This window comes from Astyanax mexicanus, chromosome 4 (assembly GCF_023375975.1).
Source record: "Astyanax mexicanus isolate ESR-SI-001 chromosome 4, AstMex3_surface, whole genome shotgun sequence".
Taxonomy (NCBI): domain Eukaryota; kingdom Metazoa; phylum Chordata; class Actinopteri; order Characiformes; family Acestrorhamphidae; genus Astyanax; species Astyanax mexicanus.
Genome location: NC_064411.1, coordinates 7,914,358 through 7,935,657, shown reverse-complemented (window position 1 = coordinate 7,935,657; position 21,300 = coordinate 7,914,358). Strand labels below are relative to the sequence as shown.

General features: G+C 36.1%; 5 protein-coding genes across 15 annotated transcripts in view; 3 read left to right on the top strand and 2 right to left on the bottom strand.

Moving 5' to 3' along the window:
• The window catches only part of LOC125801181 (zinc finger protein 585A-like), a 182,959-nt gene extending 163,378 nt beyond the window's left edge, over positions 1–19,581 (top strand). For 3 of the 5 annotated variants that reach the window (XM_049477475.1, XM_049477476.1, XM_049477478.1), the window contains exon 2: positions 15,990–19,581. In XM_049477475.1, coding sequence (XP_049333432.1) covers positions 16,155–17,627 — 1,473 coding nt within the window. In that variant the 5' untranslated portion in view covers positions 15,990–16,154 and the 3' untranslated portion in view covers positions 17,628–19,581. Of the gene's footprint in view, positions 1–8,504; positions 8,617–14,243; positions 14,306–15,989 lie in introns of those variants that run through there. The other 2 variants (XM_049477477.1, XM_049477474.1) reach the window with 2 other exon arrangements.
• LOC125801109 (zinc finger protein 501-like) overlaps positions 1–21,300 on the bottom strand; it is a 286,089-nt gene that overhangs the window by 26,157 nt on the left and 238,632 nt on the right. The window lies entirely within an intron of this gene.
• LOC125801144 (zinc finger protein 585B-like) overlaps positions 1–21,300 on the bottom strand; it is a 252,436-nt gene that overhangs the window by 86,567 nt on the left and 144,569 nt on the right. The gene's annotated exons all lie outside the window — the stretch shown is intronic.
• LOC111196147 (zinc finger protein 239-like) overlaps positions 1–21,300 on the top strand; it is a 99,256-nt gene that overhangs the window by 44,779 nt on the left and 33,177 nt on the right. The window lies entirely within an intron of this gene.
• The window catches only part of LOC111196471 (zinc finger protein 239-like), a 294,610-nt gene continuing 275,929 nt past the window's right edge, over positions 2,620–21,300 (top strand). Inside the window, exon 1 of the mRNA XM_049477883.1 lies at positions 2,620–2,662. The gene's annotated coding sequence lies outside the window, so the exon portion shown is untranslated. The remainder of the gene's footprint in view (positions 2,663–21,300) is intronic.

Sequence of the window (21,300 nt, the reverse complement as noted above, 5' to 3'; positions counted from 1 at the left end):
AGGAACTGTGTGTATAAGAGTGCTTTAATAAACTAATCTGTAGGCACTGTGTGTATAAACAGTGTTTTTAATAAACTATCTGTAGGAACTGTGTGTATAAACAATGTTTTTATTAAACTATCTGTAGGAACTGTGTGTATAAGAGTGCTTTAATAAACTATCTGTAGGAACTGTGTGTATAAACAGTGTTTTTAATAAACTATCTGTAGGAACTGTGTGTATAAACAGTGTTTTTAATAAACTATCTGTAGGAACTGTGTGTATAAACAGTGTTTTTAATAAACTATCTGTAGGTACTGTGTGTACAAACAGTGTTTTTAATAAACTATCTGTAGGAACTGTGTGTATAAACAGTGTTTTTAATAAACTAAGCTGTAGGCACTGTGTGTATAAACAGTGTTTTTAATAAACTATCTGTAGGCACTGTGTGTATAAACAGTGTTTTTAATAAACTATCTGTAGGAACTGTGTGTATAAACAGTGTTTTTAATAAACTATCTGTGTACTTTTAAAGTTCTCACTGCCTTGCTTTAAATGTCATCATCCTTGGAATTCTACCAGTGAAGTGTGGAGCTACTTTGAGTTTGTTGTTAATGGTGTAAAAATAGTGTTTTTTTGTATGGGTTAAGCTATGCCCCTATCACTAGCATTGTGGTCTATTGGGAGCATTAGCTAACAGCGCTGTATTTCAAAATGCTGGGGAGAATGTAGGTGGGCTATTCAACAAATGTTTGTATTTGTTATCATGATTCACTACACCCTAAGTCCATTTCAGTTCACCCTTAACAACAAACTATTCTGCTATCTGAACTTTTTTTGTTCCATATTTTTCATTCTGTTGTTCACTTGTGTTTTTGCCTTGGAAAAGTGTTTATTTATTAAGCCAATTGCACTACCTCACATCATACTACACACACAGATGTTCATATCTATGTACAACAATGAAATACTTATATAATTAAATTGTTGAAATAAAAACACATTTTTTGTGCATTATATTTATTGTTTTATTTTGTTCTTTTTTTGTATATTAAAAAAAAGTTATTGCTGGAAATGAATCAATCTGCTGTCAACTTCAGGAAGCTTCGGTTGATTCATCACTTCAGAACAACCTCATGTACAAAAGTTATAAGTCACTCAGATTTAGGAGACTCGGTTAGTCTTATTTAGAAAATGTTGACCATACATTTATTATGATATAAAATTGTAAAATGTGAAGTTTTAAAAACAGTTAGGTTTAGTTATTCTTGTGATTCGACTCCTACTGATTCATTGAACAGAATAAAGTGAAGCTTGTGCAACTGGAAAGTTATTCAGCTCTTTCTGAGGTAAGATGTGGTGGATATGGTGGTGATAAATTACGATATTATAAAGTCACTTTTCATATTGTATGGGAATAAGTAATGTTTTATGTGATGTATGATAATATGGAATATGTTTATTTGTATATCATGTATTTATGGTGATACGTTTTTTAATATTATACGTTTATTCGTTGATAATCTCAGAGGCTCACTTTGTGGCTGCTAGCTAGCTTTCTAGTTATAATTACCAAACATGAACGCTAGCCAACACCTAAACTCGGTTCTCTTTCAGAAAAAATACCTTCAATGTCTTTAATTGATACTCGGATGTACAAATTAAGATCATTCAAGTTTTCAAAGAGGTAAAACCTGCTTTCAGTGTCTAGCCATAATAAGAGAAAGTGAGCAGCTAGCCATAGCTCACTTTATCTCAGTCCTAGGCTGTATTCGAAATGGCATACTACTATACTGCATACTGCACTAGTATGTACTGCATACTACACAGTGGCCAGTATGTAGTATTCAGTAATGCAACACTTTTGATTGTAGTACCCTACACGGTCCCGTGACACACCAGTCAGTGCTCTGAAGTGCTCAGAATTCCTCAGAGTGAGTTGTAAACAGAAAGAACATGAAAAATGTCCTACCTTTTCATTATCAAGACTAATGAGATCTGCATACTGTCCAGAACTGCAATTGCTGCTTTAATTTTAGAGTTTAATGTAAGTTCAGTTAACCCAATTCTAACAACCATTTAGCAGCAGCCCCCACAACCCAAGTATGTTCCAGTTATATTTAAATGTTTTCCTATTTATTTTAGTAGATTACTATTTTCATCTATGTAAGTACCAACAAGAAGAAAACATTTAAACAAACCCTCATTCATATTTACACAATCTCAACAATAAAAGAAATGAGACAAGTTGCATCACCGCAGAGATAATTATTAAAGCTTATAAACTGCAGTTTTAATCCATTTAAATGAGCTCTGGGTGTAACTCCAGCATCAGTAGCAGTAATGCTAGTAAATCTACTGAATACAAAACATTAGTTTTAGAAAATGGAAATATAGAGGTATGTTTTCTTTCCTATTTTAGTGAAATACTTTGTTCTACTTTGTAAAATTAAAGGAAAACTCCAGAGAAGTAGTTATACAGTGTTTTAAATAAGAGTTTTAGCTGTTTAGCTCCATTCAGCTCCATGCATTGAGGACTCCCTCGCGGGCTCCCTCTAGCGGTGATGGGGTATACTGTGATATAGCGGGGGAGGGGGCGGGGCTCTACATAACCCGGATGACGCTGAGCTGGGGGGTCTGTAGCTGGAGAGGAGGAAGAGCAGGATCAGCTGAACTACAGAAGGTATGAAGAAGTTTCTCTCTCTCTCTCTCTCTCTCTCTCTCTCTCTCTCTCTCTCTCTCTCTCTCTCCATCACGCTGTTCTACATTCACTCCTACACCCACACCACCTTCAGCACCTTCAGCATGTGCAGCATTTACACCACCAGCACTGGATCTTCTCCTAGCTCTGCTCAGCAGTCTGCAGTAGGGGGTCGCGGAGCTGGGGATGGGGGGGCTTTACAGATCATACACAGGATAACGGAACCTCACACTCCTGCCCTCCCTCCCCCACATCACTAACACACACCTGAGATAAATCAGTTCTGTGGAAATTCCTTTTTAAGTTTGTGTGATCAGTCTCTACACATTTCTTAGTTACACTAGTTTAGTTTAGTTTAGTTTAGTTAATTTTCCTTTACTTAATCCGGTTCCACTGGTAAGTTGCTGGTAAGTCATGTGACTCTCCCGTCAAAATAAAAGTCCACTTGTAAAATATTAAATGTAAGAATGAAAGATTTAGTGATTATAGTGAGGAAAAGTTCAGGCAAGAAGAGGAATTTCACAAGTAACATTTATTAGCTTACTGATTTAACAGAAAACTTGCTATTTCACTGTAATAACAAACACAAATATTAGCAAATTACAACATCTTTAGCCCCGCTGTTTTTAAGAAATCCCAGTTAAACCATTACTGTGGAATACAGTATCCAGCTGCTCTTTTGCTGATACTTTAATAATGATGATAATAGTAATAATAACAAAAACATGAATTTGATAATAATAATAAGAAGAAGAATCACACTTTGAGCAACTTGACAAAAATACACAATTAAACATTTGTGTAAGAGGTTAAAAAGACTACAAAAATAATTGAAAAAGAACTACATAAAATAATATGAATTCTTACAAATTGTTATAATTGTGTTAACCTTTAGTAAACAAAAGAGACTCTTATGTTTTACACTCCTGTTGGAGGTTGGTTGATGTGTTGTAACAGTAAAGAGGTCATTATTTTGCTGTGATTTTATTTTGAACTACAATTCCCTGCACCAACAGGACAACTGCATCGGATCAACATTTCCAAAAAACACATCTTGAACTCAGGAGCGCATATCACTGTTAGCCTGAAGCCAGTGTGGTGGAAAATAATGAACTGTTATCAGGAGTTGTTAAAAAAAAAATCAGGTTTGTGAAGCATTGATTTGGATTAATGTATTTGGTTAATGTGTGGAAACTTTTATAAATTGGTTTAAAGGAAAAAGCTTTGGACATCATCTGTCGTGATGAAGAACAAATCAAGCATCGGCAATGTGATTTGAACCAATGTGTGTCGTTTTTTCGGCACACGCCTCAAAGCTTCAGATTAAAGGGTAACATCACTCACTTAGAATGACTTAGAATCTCTTTAGTTAATTGACCTGCTTTTATTTTAATATTCAATGGCATTTTTCTTTGTGTTTTCCAGAAATTAAAATATTTTCCTGAAATTCATCACCAACAACCAGGATATTTAACTAAGAGCAAAGTTAAACTGCTGAAAGAGGTAAAGCAGAAGCCTTCCTGAAGAATCTCCAGAACACGCAGAAACAGTTTGCTACATTTAAAAGACAAATGAAGCCAAGTCCCGACATGGAGAAACATCAGCACTCTGCCAAGAGTTTTACTAAACAGAGTCATCTCAAAAAACACCAGCGCATTCACACAGGAGAGAAACCGTATTACTGCTCAGACTGTGGAAAGAGTTTTAATCGACAGAGTCATCTCCAACAACACCAGCGCATTCACACAGGAGAGAAACCATTTCACTGCTCAGACTGTGGGAAGAGTTTTAATCAACAGAGTAATCTCAAAAGTCACCAGCGCATTCACACTGGAGTAAAACCATATCACTGCTCAGACTGTGGGAAGATTTTTACTACCCAGAGTGATCTCAAACAACATCAGCGCATTCACACAGGAGAGAAACCTTATTACTGCTCAGACTGTGGGAAGAGCTTTAATCGACTGGAGACTGTCAAACAGCATCAGCGCATTCACACAGGAGAGAAACCGCATCACTGCTCGGACTGTGGGAAGAGTTTTACTGAACAGAGTCATCTCAAAATACACCAGCGCATTCACACAGGAGAGAAACCGTATTGCTGCTCAGACTGTGGGAAGAGTTTTAATCTACAGAGTAATCTCAAAATGCATCAGCGCATTCACACAGGAGAGAAACCGTATCACTGCTCAGACTGTGGGAAGAGTTTTAATCTACAGAGTAATCTCAAAATGCATCAGCGCATTCACACAGGAGAGAAACCGTATCACTGCTCAGACTGTGGGTACAGTTTTACTCAACAGAGTCATCTCAAAAAACACCAGCGCATTCACACAGGAGAGAAATCGTATCACTGCTCAGACTGTGGGAAGAGTTTTACTACACAGAGTGATCTCAAAAAACACCAGCGCATTCACACAGGAGAGAAAAATGTCCCAAATTTGTCCCATGGCAATTAAAAGCGCAAATCATAAATTCCACCAGAAACAAATATGAACTGTATTTAACAATGGATTTTACAGGTTCAGCAAAACTATTCTTATCCAGGGATGATGTGTATAGAATTCCATGTTATGTTTGTATGTCTTGTAAGTTTGAATATTCCAGGACATTCTTTGTGAGACAGAGCTCAGTTTTTAGGTTAGTTACTGTTGCGCAGTAAGGTTACAGGCTCATTCACTCCCTCTGCTGGTGTTCTTGTTTGTCTATGGTTCAGTCCAATTAAAAATCTGTTACTATAGAGGGATATAGAGGGATATTTGGTTGTGTTGTATTACTCAAGTTTTATACTCTCTTATCTTTTCCTTATTGAATATTAAATGTTGCTTATGGTTTTTTTAATCTCCAAAGTTACTAAGAATATCCAAATAATGTAGTTTCTTAATTGTTTTTATCCAGTACAAACTATTATCTTTGTATTACTTCACCTCTATATTTACCCATGTGTGTTTTTAATAAACGGCTTTTATATTGCAGATCTCCAGTCTCATTGTGTTTTCTCAACACATGTTTGACATGAAACCTATAGCCCTGAGATTGTCATATCCAGTTATATTAAGACTATGGTTTGTGTTTTTTTTTCTCCTAAATCTCTTGTAATGTAACTATGCATAACCAGTCATATTAAGACTATGCTTGAAGTGCAAACAGAGACGGAACATGTTTTAAGCACAGTACAGTCTTGTTGGTCACTCTGTTACGGTTTATTGTTTCCACTGGAGCCAAAATGCAGCCAGACAAACAACTTAATAGTAGCAGAAGCATCTTCTATGCCAGGAGTATTTAATTAGAATTCAGAATGATCCAGTTATACAAAATTCCTCGCCTGTCTCTCTGTCGCACTCGGCGTGACTTTAGTTTTCGTCCGTTCTCGTTTTTCCGCCCATTCTCGCCCAGGCTCACTATCTCCTTATAAAGGCGTTTTTTCACGGCCATGTCCCAATTCAACAGCCGGAGCAGCGGGACCGCGACCCTGACAACACGGGTTCGATCCCGCGTGAGGAGCGGTGTGTTTATTTATTTATTTTTTCCACGTCTGCACAGATCTGATTGACTGAAGAGAGTGGTTGGTGATATTACCTCACACGTGATTGGTCTGTGATTTACTGCGCCGCAAAGCGTGTATACAATTAAATCCTTCTCAATAGGTTTGGGTCCGGACCCGGACCACGGTCCGCCCGTGACCTCTGTTCTATGCAAATTCCCCGAATTTTCCTCTTCTGCTCACTGCTCAACCACCAAACTCGCTGCTACTGTGTTGCCAGTTGCCAGTGTTGTATCTTAAAAAGTCCACACTAAACTGTGAGAGGTTTAAGCTTGACGAGAAATATCGTCACGTCTTAATCTCGTGAGATCTCGTGCCACGATACAGGATTTGCTATTTTACTGACCAAATGTATAAACAAAGCATTTCCTGTTTTACTGTCTATTGTTATTGTTAGCTAGCCTAGCTAAATGTACAAATGTAGCATTTGCTGTTTTAATGACTATTATTATTGTTTGCTAGCTAGCTAAATGTTCAAATATGCAGTTTGCTGATTTACTGAACATTATTATTGGTAGCTAGCCTAGCTAAATGTATAAATGTAGCATTTGCCGTTTTACTGACTTTTATTATTGGTAGCTAGCCTAACTAAATGTCCAAACAACAGTGTTTGCTGTTTTACTGACCATTATTATTGGTAGTTAGCCTAGCTAAATGTACAAACAAAGCAGTTTAACAGTGTTTTACGGACGGTATTTATTTATTTTTTATTTCTTGCATATTTTTTTTCTTAAATGTAATTTGTATTCTCTTTCAAGCATTCATTCGGTATTTCAGTATGGGATACGCCACTCTCGCATATTCCTCATGTAGCCCCGGCTAATATATATATATATATATATATATATATATATATATATATATATATATATATATATATATATATATATATAGCACCTTTAGATTTTACAACTGTGAGATAAAACAGATAATACAAATAAAACTGATATAAACTACAAAGTGAAATATACAAGTTAGTGGAAAATTAACACTACATATACATATAATACAGAATAAGATACAGAAATAATTTTAACTATACATGCAGAAAAAAATATGTAATAAAGTAAAAAATAAAGTAAAGTAATGCTTAATCTTCCTTTGTTAATTTTGATTTATGTGGTAACTAATATGCGGAAGGAAGAAAAGCTTGCGCATTTACTAACAATTCCCTACTTTACCACATGATGCCACTAATTCCCGCTCTCTCCGCACACTTTTGAAGGCATACGCATGCCTTAAACCTTGCTTAAATGTACGCTCGTTTTCACGCCAAGTATTTCTTTATAAATCACAATTCTTGCGTGAGATGTTGCTTACGCACATTTCTGCCCTCTTTTTATGCGTACGCACTCTTTATAAATGAGGCCCCTGCTCTTTATGAGGCTTTGATTCAGCAGTAGATTCTCTCCTGTCAGATTCCTGTCAACATTAGCCTGTTAGCAGCTAACAGAGTTAGCAGTGAATTAGCTCTCTTTCTCTTATACTGTTTGATAAACTGAGAAAAGCACGAATAATTTATGGGTAAATTTATGAGATTAAACTAATTCAGATTTAATTAGTATAATTAAAGGCTGATTTTTGGTAAGTTAGGAAAAAGCTGAATTAGCTAGCTTCCTAGTGTTGGCTAAGCTAGCTACTGAATGTACCCAAAGTTTCTGAGGAGAAAGAGCATTTATTTTCTGTTTTCTGTGACCTAGAAAGGTTTTTAAACGGTTTGGAGGAACTAATTGCCACCATTCTAACAATTCTACAAATTACTATCTGTTTTAAGCTAATTTGCCTCAGTAAGAGTAAATTATCCTCAAATTTTACCTCAGTTTATTTAATTGTTAGCGTTTACTAGCTAACAGATGTAACGTTTATTTACACAGTTCTTAAACTTAAATTTAGTTGTTTTTTTAAAACATTACTCACACCTTCACTGTTTCTTATAATTCATATATTCTTTTCTCTACAGTGTACAAATCAGTGAGTCTTGGTGAATGTTTCTGTTCTTATTATGGTAAATAGGGCCTGCAGAGATTTAATAGAAGAATCTGTTCTTTAGAATGTTTTATATCATTATTAGAAGCACAAACACACCTGAGATTATTTATATTTATTTATATTTTACAATTACTGTTACAAAGAGCCAAGAGTTGGCCCAAAGACTTCAGGAGCTAAATAGCTCCTCCACTGAGTCCCACCCACAGTGCCTGCAACCCTCATGCTTCCGCTTGTTTAGCCAATCAGAGCGATGCTGAGACTGAGGGGCCTCAGTTGGGGGCTTGCATACCACAGATAGAGAGGAGTCTGTAGAGGAACAGTGGAGATAGTGGACGGTGTGCAGCTTAGTAAAGTTTTGTGGGATTACCGAGGACATTTAATTCTTGTGTGCATTCAGATACCTGTAAGTACCTACACTGCTGTTTATTCATAAAGTGTAGATAACTATTACTTTCCTAGTTGTAGGTGTACTTTCAAGGAGTTACATGCTATGCTAACTGATCAGCTCTTTGTATAGCTCTGTATAGCTTCTAGCTGTTTCTGATCTGCCTATTATTATTACCAGATAACACCTCATAGAAGTGTGTATCTTTGTTTAGGTGTTAGTGTTGTAAATTGTAGTCAGTAGTGTGTTTCAAGTAGTTCAAGTATCCCTTTTATATCTGTTGTTTCAGAATCACACACTCACACAGTCGGATTGCATTCATCTATTCTGTATATACCACAACTCCTCTGCTGCAGTAAATACTGTTTTCAGAGTACATCATCTCCAGCATTTTAATCAGATGCACCACAGTGGCTTCTACATGGTTTAATACCAGCTAGCTCTTCTTAACAATTACAATACGATTTTAAAATTGTCCTGTTGAAAATATTTATCATTGGTTCGTTTATTGTATCTATCAGAAGCAGACTGTATCTGCCCAATATCATTTATTTTACTCCAATGTTCAATACACAGAGTGCCTTATTAATATGATGGCATGTTGAATCAGATTTTTCACAGTAATATATGTTTACAGAAATAGAGGGTCAGGTGGAGGATTAATACAACAGTTCAGATATAATAAAGAAGACATTGTTTAGCTGTTTAATGTATCTGAATTTGTATTTAAGTGGTAAATTAAACGGTTTAGTAGATGCTTTGAACAGAACAGAAGTATTGGGAATAAATTAAACGGTTTAGTAGATGCTTTGAACAGAACAGAAGTATTGGGAATAAATTAAACGGTTTAGTAGATGCTTTGAACAGAACAGAAGTATTGGGAATAAATTAAACGGTTTAGTAGATGCTTTGAACAGAACAGAAGTATTGGGGATAAATCAATAAGGATCATTATTCTGAATACGGTTTATATTTCATTTTATTTTATTTTTTTGGTCGAATGGTGAAAATGTTAGCTACAATAACTGTATTTATAATTATAATAATTATAACACAAAAATTATATTTGTATAAAAGGGCGGGACATTTATTGCGATGTTAGTTCTATCTCCGGTAAATCTTAGTGTTGCCTGATTCAATTACCTGTTCTAGAAACGGAGGTGACCACGTTTAGTATGCTCCGAGTTAAAGTTAGAAACTTATCTTCAGCCAAGTTAGTCTTAGTTCTTCCAATTCCCAGTGATTTAGGTTCGCATTGGTAAAGAAGTGTGGCACTTATGTGCTAAAGTAAATTTTACCATGCTTTCAGTGGCTGAAAGAAATATATTTTTTCGTATAATGTTAATTTTATCAAAGAGTTATGTCTCCTGAATCGGAATACATTAATAAAGTCCCAGCGCAAAACTGTATTACCCAGCAACACTAGTTTTAGTACAGTCAAACCTCTGAAATCTACATATTTATACTATTCGCCTAGTATTAAACATGCTGGCAGTGGCTAAAAAAATCTATTTTTCTCCATAATGCTTCTTTAATTAAACATTAAATCATGTCGTTAGACATATCTGTATATGTTTAACAAAATATTTCAAATACTGATAACATTTATAATAAATGTACATCAATTAACCATGCTTACAACAGTTACACACATTGTAAAATGCCTAAACCTTTTAAATGACAAATATTTAAATATTCTTTTTTTATTAAAATTCCTTAAACTATTGGCTCAGATCATAAGTAACAGGATATACTACATTTGTACTTCATAATGCCAAATATTTCTCAACCCAAATGTTAGTTTCTTCTATTCCGTTTCTTCTCAGTTTTTTTTCCATTCTTTTTGTTTAGTTGTGTATTTTTTTAAACAATGTCAAAGTGCTTAAAGTGTGATGTGACTTCTTATTCTTATGGTCACATTCACATCTTTTATTGCATTGTATAATAATAATAATAATGATAATAATAATAGTTATTATTATTAACTATTATTATTAAGTATTATTACAGTGTTTTAACAGTGTTTTATTAAACAGCATGGGCATAGATACTTTAATTTGCTAACATGTTTATTCTGTGTATTATTACAGTACAATATGAAGTTTTCTGTTAAATTAGTAAGCCAATCAACGTTAATAAAAAAAGTAAAATTCCACTTCTGACCTAACCTTCTCGGTAAAATCACTTTGAAAACTAATTATTTCTTTTTAGATTTAATATTTTAGAAGCTGACTTTAATTTGAAAGTCACATGACTTTCCAGCAACTGTTGCTCATTTCACGGAGCTGTTGTCACTGCCCGATTTGTGCCGTGCATGCATGCGCACTGTAAACTGAGCAGGGGTCACAGATCGGGTAGCCACAGCTGTCAACACTTTTCGGCGCACAAGGGATTTGACTATTTTTGGACGAAACCTGTTGACTAAAGCAGATGGCATTTCCAAGGTTCTCTATCCATGTCATTCTACGTACATATCACCACAAAATATAAGCAAATTGAAGTTTTTGTGGAAAAATAAGACTCATCATATTAAAAGGTCCCAATTAGTTAAAAAATACGAGAAAGGTGGTATTAATGCATTTGACTCTGAAGCCATGATTGGCGCATTTAGGATTAAATGGCTAGAAACCTTTATTATGCATCAAAATTCGAGTTAAATTATCATACTTCCGTGAACAAATACTTCAGTTCTGGAAAATCATTTTTCAACATAACTTCTCTCATCATGGATCAACTTTATGGAATAATAGGGGAGTCACAGTGGGTAGGAACTCAATATTTATAAAAGATTGGTATGACAAAGGTATTGTTTTTGTATTTTTTCATCTTTTAGTGAAAAATTTAATCTTAGGAGTTTTAAAGATGTTAAGAAGGTGTGCAAAGCGATTCCTTTAGCATTGATTCTGTTAATCAAACAAGTCATTTTATATTCAAAGGTGACTGTTTCGATGCCCACATTAAAAGTGAACGATTTAGTTCGTAATTTAGTTGACTCCAAGTGTAATAATAAGACTATCAATGATGATTTGAAACAGAAGATTTACTATGAATATAATGGAGCTTCTTTCAAGAAACTTCCTAATAATAAGAATATAAATATGACTTTTGATTATTCCAAATTTGTAAACTGGCCCAAACCTCCTAAAGTGAAGGAGACTCATTTCAAAATTATAAATATGATTTATCCTGTAGCTCTGTTTCTTTAAAAACTATTCAAATTTGATGTTGAATTATGTACTTTTTGTAAGTCAGAAAATTAATCTCTGGAGCATTAGTTTTTTTCATGTCAATATTCGCACACTTTTTGGATGGACATCAGAAATTGGATTAATATCAAATTTAATATTCCTTATTTTGAGGTGGAGGACATTTTGTTTTATATGAAAAACTTAAGTTCAGCTTTCTCTGATGCCATAAATATAATTTTACTTTTAGCAAAATACCACATTCACTGCAGTAAATGGAAGGGAAATAAACCCTCTTTCCCCCGTTTCATTAATGAATTTAAGTCATATTATTCTTCATTAAGTAAATTAAGAAAATGGAAAACTGCTAGAATCATCTCACATCATATCTCTAGTAAGCTTTTGTCTAAGATTATCATTTTATTACGTTGCTCCTCTAGTCTGTATGTTTGTGTATGCTCCCCCTAGCTTCTAAATTGTAGCTGTGATCCTCTACAAGAGTTTGCTACTATTGTATATTGTTGTGTTTTGTATGTTGCTAAAAACAAAAACAAAAAAATCGGCGCTGTGAGATCGCTGATCAAGTTAACTTCCGTTTTCTGAATTCTAGATAGACTGATAGATGTTTAAACTAATTATAATTAGAAAAAAATCTGTTAAAATGTATAAGCCTATGGTGTTTTTATTTATTTTTACACATACCAAGTCTGTAAACTACTTCACATTTCACATTTCTGTAATCTAGATAGACTGGGAGATAAATTACAAACAAAATACAAACATCAACCAGAAAATAATTTGTAATTCATAATAATAGATAATTATTAATAATTGTCTTTGTTCTGGAGCAGTTGATTTATAAACTGTGTCAAGTTAGTATTAACAGGTGTATAAGACATTTTAGAAATTTAATTAGTTTAGCATTATAGCAAACCTATTTGGGTTATACCCATCTTATGGGGGGTGGTCTTTGACCAGTTGTAGTACTTCTCAAGCTAACAAAGAATTTGTACAAAATGTACAAAAAACTTTTTTTTTCTTAAAATACACAGCATATTACTATAAATAACAGTTGTCTGCGCCTGGTTTTGCGTGTGTCTAACAACTAACTTCTGCATGGTACATTTTATCAGCAAGCTCATAAATTTGCCAAAACTCCGTGATTCATGTTTAGAAATGGGAACCAAATACCATGTCTCCAAATGTGGTCCTGTATCAATATCCTACTAACCATTAAAAATGAGGTACAACACGTCCATCAAAATATCAGTTTATTTTACTAAGAGAGAGCATGAGAGCGAACCCCCCATCCCTCTCAACACACACCACCACCCTCCTCCACCAACACACACACACACACTTTCCATGCCCATTCCTTTGTTGCAGGATGGCGTGAATGTAATAGAAACTCTTCACAGCTCTGTAAAACTTAAAATCCTTCATTTTGACAACACGGTGTACAAACTGTTGGTGCTGGCAAGTCATGTGACTACCGTCAAAATAAAAGTCAGCTTGTACAATTTTAAATGTAAAAATTGAAGATTAAGTGATCATAGCGAGGAGAAGTTCAGGTTTAAAAGGTAATTTCACTAAGTAACGTTATTTGGCTTACTGATTTAACAGAAAACTTGCTGTTTCACTGTAATAGTAAACACAAATGTTAGCAAATTAAAATATATTTAGCCCTGCTGTTTTTAAGAAATCCCAGTTAAACCATTAAACAGCTGCTCCTTTGCTGATACTTTAATAATAAAATACAATAAACATGAATTTGATGACAATAAGAAGAATCATCACACTTTGAGCAACTTGATAAAAATACACAATTTAACAGAATGGATTAAACTGAGAAGAAACAAAATAGAAGAAACTAACATTTGTGTAACAGAGTTAAAGACACTCCAAAAATAATAAAAAAAAATACATAAAATAATATGAATCCTTAGAATATTATTATAATTATTTTATCCTTTAGTGAACAAAAGAGACTCTTGTTATGTTTAACACTCCTGTTGGAGGTTGTTTGATGTGTTGTAACAGTAAAAAGGTCATTATTTTTCTGTGATTCTATTTTGAACTACAATTCCCTGCACCAACAAGAGAACTGCGTGTTTTTATTTATTAATTATCCCTCCGCGCCCCCCGTAGTTCCGGAGGAGCTTGAATGCAGCGCAGGAGGTAAACAGAGCTGAGGAGCTCCGTGAAAAGTGCTGTTTTAAGCAAATATAAGTATTTTTAAGAAAAGTTACTGGCAAAATGAGCTATTATATCAGTTCTAGTCACTCTTCTGTGCATTTTTAGCGGGTATTGAAGCATATTTTACCTAATAATTAATTATTTCTGCCCCGGTCGGGTTATCAGCTCTGAGGTACAGCCGTTTCAGCGCCAAAGCACTACATGTGACTGAGCCTGAAAATGTGTGTTCATGTGCTGTATTTACTTCTGTTTCATGTTTTATAGATGTATATCCAGTTGCAGATGCTTAATAATCGGCTGGGATTATTTTTGTTGTGTATGTGCAGGTATGTTGTGGTTCTTTCTCAACGTTTTGTTCTGCTGAACCGACTACTATAGTTTAGATTTTCTGCCTCAACATGAGCCTAAACCGCAGCCTGAACTCCAGCCTGTCTGACCCGATGCATGAACTCGGGCTGGCGAGAATTCCCCCCGCTGTTCTCGGGATCTCTCAGGTTCAGCAGAAGAAAATGTTCTGTGTTTTAATGTAATAAATCACACTGTGATTTTTGTGCTGATCCACCAGTTACAGCTTATCTGCGCGTATAAAGCTCAACGCATGAATTAATTGATGCGCTGCGCAGGTCAGGCAGAACGTGCGGGATTGAGTCGGTGATATGTAGGAGATGTATATGCAGTTGCAGACACTTAATAATCTGCTGGGTTATTTTTTGGTGTAAACGTGTAGAGAGAATAAAGGCAGGAGGAGAGAATGAGACCTGCCTCTCCGTCTGCTCTTTAACAAGCATACTAGAGCAGCAGACGAGCTGCTACATTAGGCTTGAGAAATATTTGGCATTATGATGTAAAATGCATCAGAATAAGTGGATTTCTAAAAATGTGTCCACAATATCTGACATAAATTTGTTAAATGACTCTAAACAAGACATCACATATTACTAAATTACCAATGTTTAAAAATGTAGTAGATCCTGTTAACTAAGTTGTGAGTTTTTAGGAATTTTAATGGTGAATAATGTCTAAACTTTTGTCATGTAATAACTAGTTGAAGCATTCATTATTATTATTATCATTATTATTGTAAGCACAGTTGACTGATGTAAACTAATTGTTAATGTTACCTGTATTTAAAATATTTTATTACATATACAGATATGTCTAACAACGTGACTTAAGGTTTAACAGAAGTAACATTATAAAGAAAAAATATTTATTTCAGCTGCTGACAGCATATTTTATACTGTACTATTTCACAATAGTACAATTTACTACTTATTTTATTATCTACATTATTTTATGCATTTATAAGTTTAAAAAAAAAGCTTTTATTAGTTTTAAACACTGGCTGTATTCGGAATGGCATACAACTATACTGCATACTGCACTAGTATGTACTGCATACTACACACTGCCCAGTATGTAGTATTCAGTACTCCAACATTTTTGATTGTAGTACCCTACACGCTCCCGTGACACACCAGTCAATGCTCGGTCAGCACCCCCCGCCATCACCCCCCCCCCCATCACCCCCGTTATCATCGACCATAGCGTTGTTTCACTGTAAACATCATCATCTGCCCATTAAGGAGACATCGCCCAACCCTAATTACTGTCATTTTTTAAGATGTATGAAATATTTTATAATTTAGTGTAAAGGAAAAGGCTTCAGACATCATTGGTCACGTGATCAATGTAGAACGAATCAAGCTTCGGCACCGTGATTCAAACCACTGCATGTTGTTTTTTCGGCACGTTTCTTTCTTTCTTTCTTTCTTTCTTTAAGTTCTCAGTTTCTTGTGAGACCAGAACAGAATTAAGAGTGTCTGAACAGTGGGAAGTCCTTATAAAGGCACTAAACAGGTGGCTGGAAGACCACCAGCGCCCCCTTTTTATGGAAATATGAAGATGTCCCTGTAGTTTTATCTGTATAGTTTAACTGATTTAGGCAGTTCTGTTCAGTTAAATGACTTGCTTTTATTTTAATATTCACTGGCATTTTTTCTTTTCCAGAAATGAAAATATTCTCCTGAAATTCATCACCAACAACCAGGATATTTATCAAAAGATCAAAGTTAAACTGCTGAAAGAGGTGAAGCACAAGCCATCCAGAAGAATCTCCAGAACACGCAGAAATTGTTTGCTACATTTAACAGACAAATAAAGCAAAGTCCCGACATGGAGAAACATCAGCACTCTGTCAAGAGTTTTACTAAACAGAGTGATCTAAAAAAACACCAGCGCATTCACACAGGAGAAAAACCGTATTACTGCTCAGACTGTGGGGGGAGTTTTAATCGGCAGAGTCATCTCCAACAACACCAGCGCATTCACACAGGAGAGAAACCGTATCACTGCTCAGACTGTGGAAAGAGTTTTAATCAACAGAGTACTCTCAAAAAACACCAGCGCATGCACACAGGAGAGAAACCGTACCACTGCTCAGACTGTGGAAAGAGTTTTAATCAACAGAGTACTCTCAAAATACACCAGCGCATTCACACTGGAGTAAAACCATATTACTGCTCAGACTGTGGGAAGATTTTTACTACCCAGAGTGCTCTCAAAATACACCAGCGCATTCACACTGGAGTAAAACCATATTACTGCTCAGACTGTGGGAAGATTTTTACTACCCAGAGTGCTCTCAAAATACACCAGCGCATTCACACAGGAGAGAAACCGTATCGTTGCTCAGACTGTGGGAAGAGTTTTACTACCCAGAGTAGTCTCAAAATACACCAGCGCATTCACACTGGAGTAAAACCATATTACTGCTCAGACTGTGGGAAGATTTTTACTACCCAGAGTGCTCTCAAAATACACCAGCGCATTCACACAGGAGAGAAACCGTATCACTGCTCAGACTGTGGGAAGAGTTTTAATCAACAGAGTACTCTCAAACTGCACCAGTGCATTCACACAGGAGAGAAACCGTATCACTGCTCAGACTGTGGGAAGAGTTTTAATCAACAGGGTCATCTCAAAATACACCAGCGCATTCACACAGGAGAGAAACCGTATCACTGCTCAGACTGTGGGAAGAGTTTTAATCAACAGAATACTCTCAAAAAACACCAGCGCATTCACACAGGAGAGAAACCGTATCACTGCTCAGACTGTGGAAAGAGTTTTACTGAACAGATTAAACTCAAAATACACCAGCGCATTCACACAGGAGAGAAACCGTATCACTGCTCAGACTGTGGGAAGAGTTTTACTAAACAGATTAATCTCAAAATACACCAGCGCATTCACACAGGAGAGAAACCGTATCACTGCTCGGACTGTGGGAAGAGCTTTAATCGACTGGAGACTCTCAAACTGCATCAGCGCATTCACACAGGAGTAAAACCGTATTCCTGCTCAGACTGTGGGAAGAGTTTTACTACACAGAGTCATCTCAAAATACACCAGCGCATTCACACAGGAGAGAAACCGTATGAGTGCTCAGACTGTGGGAAGAGTTTTGCTATACAGAGTCAACTTAAAAATCACCAGCGCATTCACACAGGAGAGAAACCGTATCACTGCTCAGTCTGTGGGAAGAGTTTTAATCAACAGAGTAATCTCAAAAAACACCAGCGCATTCACACAGGAGAGAAAACTGTCCCAAATTTGTTCCACGGCAATAAAAAGCGCAAATCGTAAATCTTTCAGACAGAACACCTTATCCTACACAAATGTTTCACTTTGTCACTTGGGATACGTTCCACCAGAAACAAACATGAACTGAATTTAACAATGGATTTTACAGGTTCAGCAAAATGAATCTGATCCAGCGATGATGTTTATTGAATTTAATGTTATGTTTTCTCGTATGTTTGAATATTCCAGGACATTCTTCGTGAGTTTTTAGGTCAGTTTTTAGGGTAGTTACGGTAGGAGTTCAGTTCTGAAGAAGGGAAGGTCGTTTAAGTTCGAGTGAGGGCACTGCCAGTGTTTGCACCAGATGTTAGATTAGCATAATTTAGTCTTTAAAATTTAGATGTTGTTAGGAGTACAGTAGGATTCTTAGTCTGCAACTAAGCATTTTGGATCAAACCTTCAGTGCTTATACCTAAAAGGTTTTGAATGCATTTAATCGCTTTTCTAGTATATACAGATTTAATTATTTCCATTAATTTCCAATATTTTTTGGGTGAAGCTACTGTCGCGCTGAGCTTTTTAACTGTCCCTGCGGAGCTCTTTAACTGTTAAAAAGCTCTGCACGACAGTAGGTGAACTCCCAGTTACGCAACAGAGGGGTGTGCATGCTAAAATCTAGTGTATTTAGTATCTTCTCTGCTTGTTACATAATTATAGCCTATCTAACGTTCCACTCTTGACCTTGTGGCTGTTTATGAGTGTTTTCTAGTTTTAACAATGTCTACCTTTTAGAAATGAATACAGGAATAGTCAACCATGCTAGAAATTAATCATTCATTATTGTGGCACTGTCACTATATTGCAAAAATATTTTATACAGTAAGGAACCTAAGTTTATTGTTTGAAATAAATGTTCTATTTGTTTAAATTGTCTTTTCATCTTTTTATCTTCTCACATAATTTAAACAAAATTTATAGGCCATTTGAATTGATAAATCATTCTAGAATCGAAAATCGTTTCTGAATCGAACCTTGACCCCAAAAATCGGAATCGAATCAAATCGAAACACTGAGAGATTCATACCCCTAATATTTACTCGTGTGTGTTTCAATAAAATTCTTTTATATTGCAAGATCTGCAATCTCGTGTTTTCTCACTATATGGTTGATAACCTTTCTGTGACCTGGAACCTATCCATCCTGAGCCTGTTTTATGTTATTATTTGGTGAAGGGTGTGATTGGAGATAACCACACCTGCACACTCTTATTTTTAAATGTTTTATACATTTATATATACAGTTATTATTTTTCTGTTCACTTAATAATTTATTTAAAAACTGCTCTCTTTTGAACTGTCACAATGACGCAGGGCTTTGGAGGTTGTTTGTACGTTTTCAGGAATCAGGAAGGTCAGAGTGTTTTCATCAACAGTGAGAGCTGTGAGGAGAACGTGACCCTGAGTGGCAGAGAAGCTTCACTGCTGTTCTGGGACCAGTGCATATGAACTAGGAGACAACAAGCTATCTGAGTGAAGTGCTGGGAACCTCTCCTCAGATATCCAGCGCATGCCTGTTCTACACACCGTAAAGTCGCACACAGGCCAGAAGATCTTTCCATCCCCTCTTTTCCTCTGTTTCATCTTCTCACAGACTTTAGGGCACATAAGGATTGTTTGGAACACAAGGACTGTCTGCTGTGTTCATGAAGGACACAGAGCTGAACAACATCATGATAAGAACTTGTTGCTCAGACAGGCTGGAGCTGATCGCATCATTGGAACTGGACAACAAGCTGTTAACTGGACTGGATAAATGTATAACTGCTTGGATTAAGTCTGGAGGGCTCCCTCTCTTTCTCTCTCTCTGGGTTGTGAATGTGTTGATCTATCACGATTTTATTACACTTGTGTTCACTCGTTGATGTACTTTTACTCTTTTCTAATATATATTTATATATATATATGTAATGCTGAAACTATGCTTTTTCCAGTGAACTTTCATACATTTTAAATTCTAAGCTCTGACTCATTGGTCATCATTTCGTGTTCATAACACTAACTTTACCAAGTGCAGATGCGGTCACTGCACTGCCGTGCCGACTGCAACCGAGTGTATTTGCTGTCAGGAGGCTATTGGGACCATTTGCTCAGAGATCTTCCCTGCAGAACCCTGAGCAGAACTTTTCAGATGCTTGTCTGAGAGCAAGAATTTTTGGAGGTGTTTATTCTCTCTCTGTGTGAGGTCCATGCAGAAACCCTGCAGCCCGTAAACAGCAGGTATTGCCATCCCATTAACTAGCCTGTTTATATACATTTAAATATTTAGCATGTAAAGTCCAGAGTTCATTAAGACTGATTGTTGATAAACTGTTAAAAGTTAAAAGGCTTGCTGGGTAGCTAGCTTCATTTAGCTAGTGTAAGCTAGCATTGGCTAGCTATCTTAACAAGGCTAGCATTAGCTATTTAGCTAACTAACTTAGCAGGCTAAGTAGCTAATGCTAGCTTTGTTATCTGTTAACTGTCAGCTGTGTGTCGTTTGGCTCATTCCGTGCAGCTCACAGCTGCTGCTTTTATAGTAACTCCAGTCGGACGGTCTGTACATCCCAGCTGTTCAGAGTTAAAATGAAAAAGGTGGAAAAAAGCCTCGGACTACACCCAGTATTGCTTCACCCAGGGGCAATACAAAGGTGCCCTCTTTGCATCTATTTTTGGTTTGGCTTTTATTATCCATTAAGGAACCAGTGTAGGCTAATAGTTATTTATATGTTAGGCGTTGGAGAACCAACCTCGAGACGTCACTTACAGCGCTGGGACAAGATGGCGCTACACTTACTTAAAAAATGACGTTTAGATTGCTTATTATTTTAACTCAGTTTCACTGACAACTGTTAAACTAATAAAATTTGTTAGAGTAATAACTCATCTTGCGAATTATATTAAATATTGAAGTGTTTAATGTCCACTTTATCATTAGCTAACTAAGACATTCCAAACTGAAAAAAAGTAGATAACGTCAGCTAAAGTAGTGTCGCGGTTATTTCACGACTCTTCTAGGCCTCCCAGAAGGGGAAGCCTGGACTAGCTTAAATGAGCTTTAGAGCTATCTAGTGATGCATCAATACAAAGTTTTAGTTTAAAGAAAGAAGGTGAAAACAGACGAGTGCCTCAAGATTAAAGAAAGGAGAAGACGAGTCTTTCCGAAGTTCTAAGTTGATCTTTTATTGTTCTTTTCGAAGTCAGCCAGATAGGCTCAGGAAGCTTCAGTCTTCTAACAACACAAAGGAATTACACACACTTTTATACAGTATTTGGGTGAATAACGGTGGGGGCTTTAAGCTCCACCTTTTAACATTATATAACTATACTTTGGTTGAATATAATCGTTACCAAACACATTCAGTTTTAGGGAGGATTCTTCCGGCCCCATTTCTTGGCGTCATGCCATATTCCCACTTTTGGAGTTAATCGTGGACAAATCAACATGGTACAGTTTTTTTAAAAACCCTGTCCTTCACCTGCCCAATCTTCTCATGGGAGAAGACTGACCTTGGGCCTCTTGAGACACTTGGTATGACTAATGAATCTGGTTAGCCTTTTCAGCCGTTCTGAAGAGCTTTTTCTCATAACTTCTGGGTACTTTCCAACAATGGCCAGTCATTATCATATTTCTTATCTGTCTCCCCCTCAGATCCCAGCTGCGCCTGGTACAGACTGGGCCTTACTGAGGAAGGGCAGAC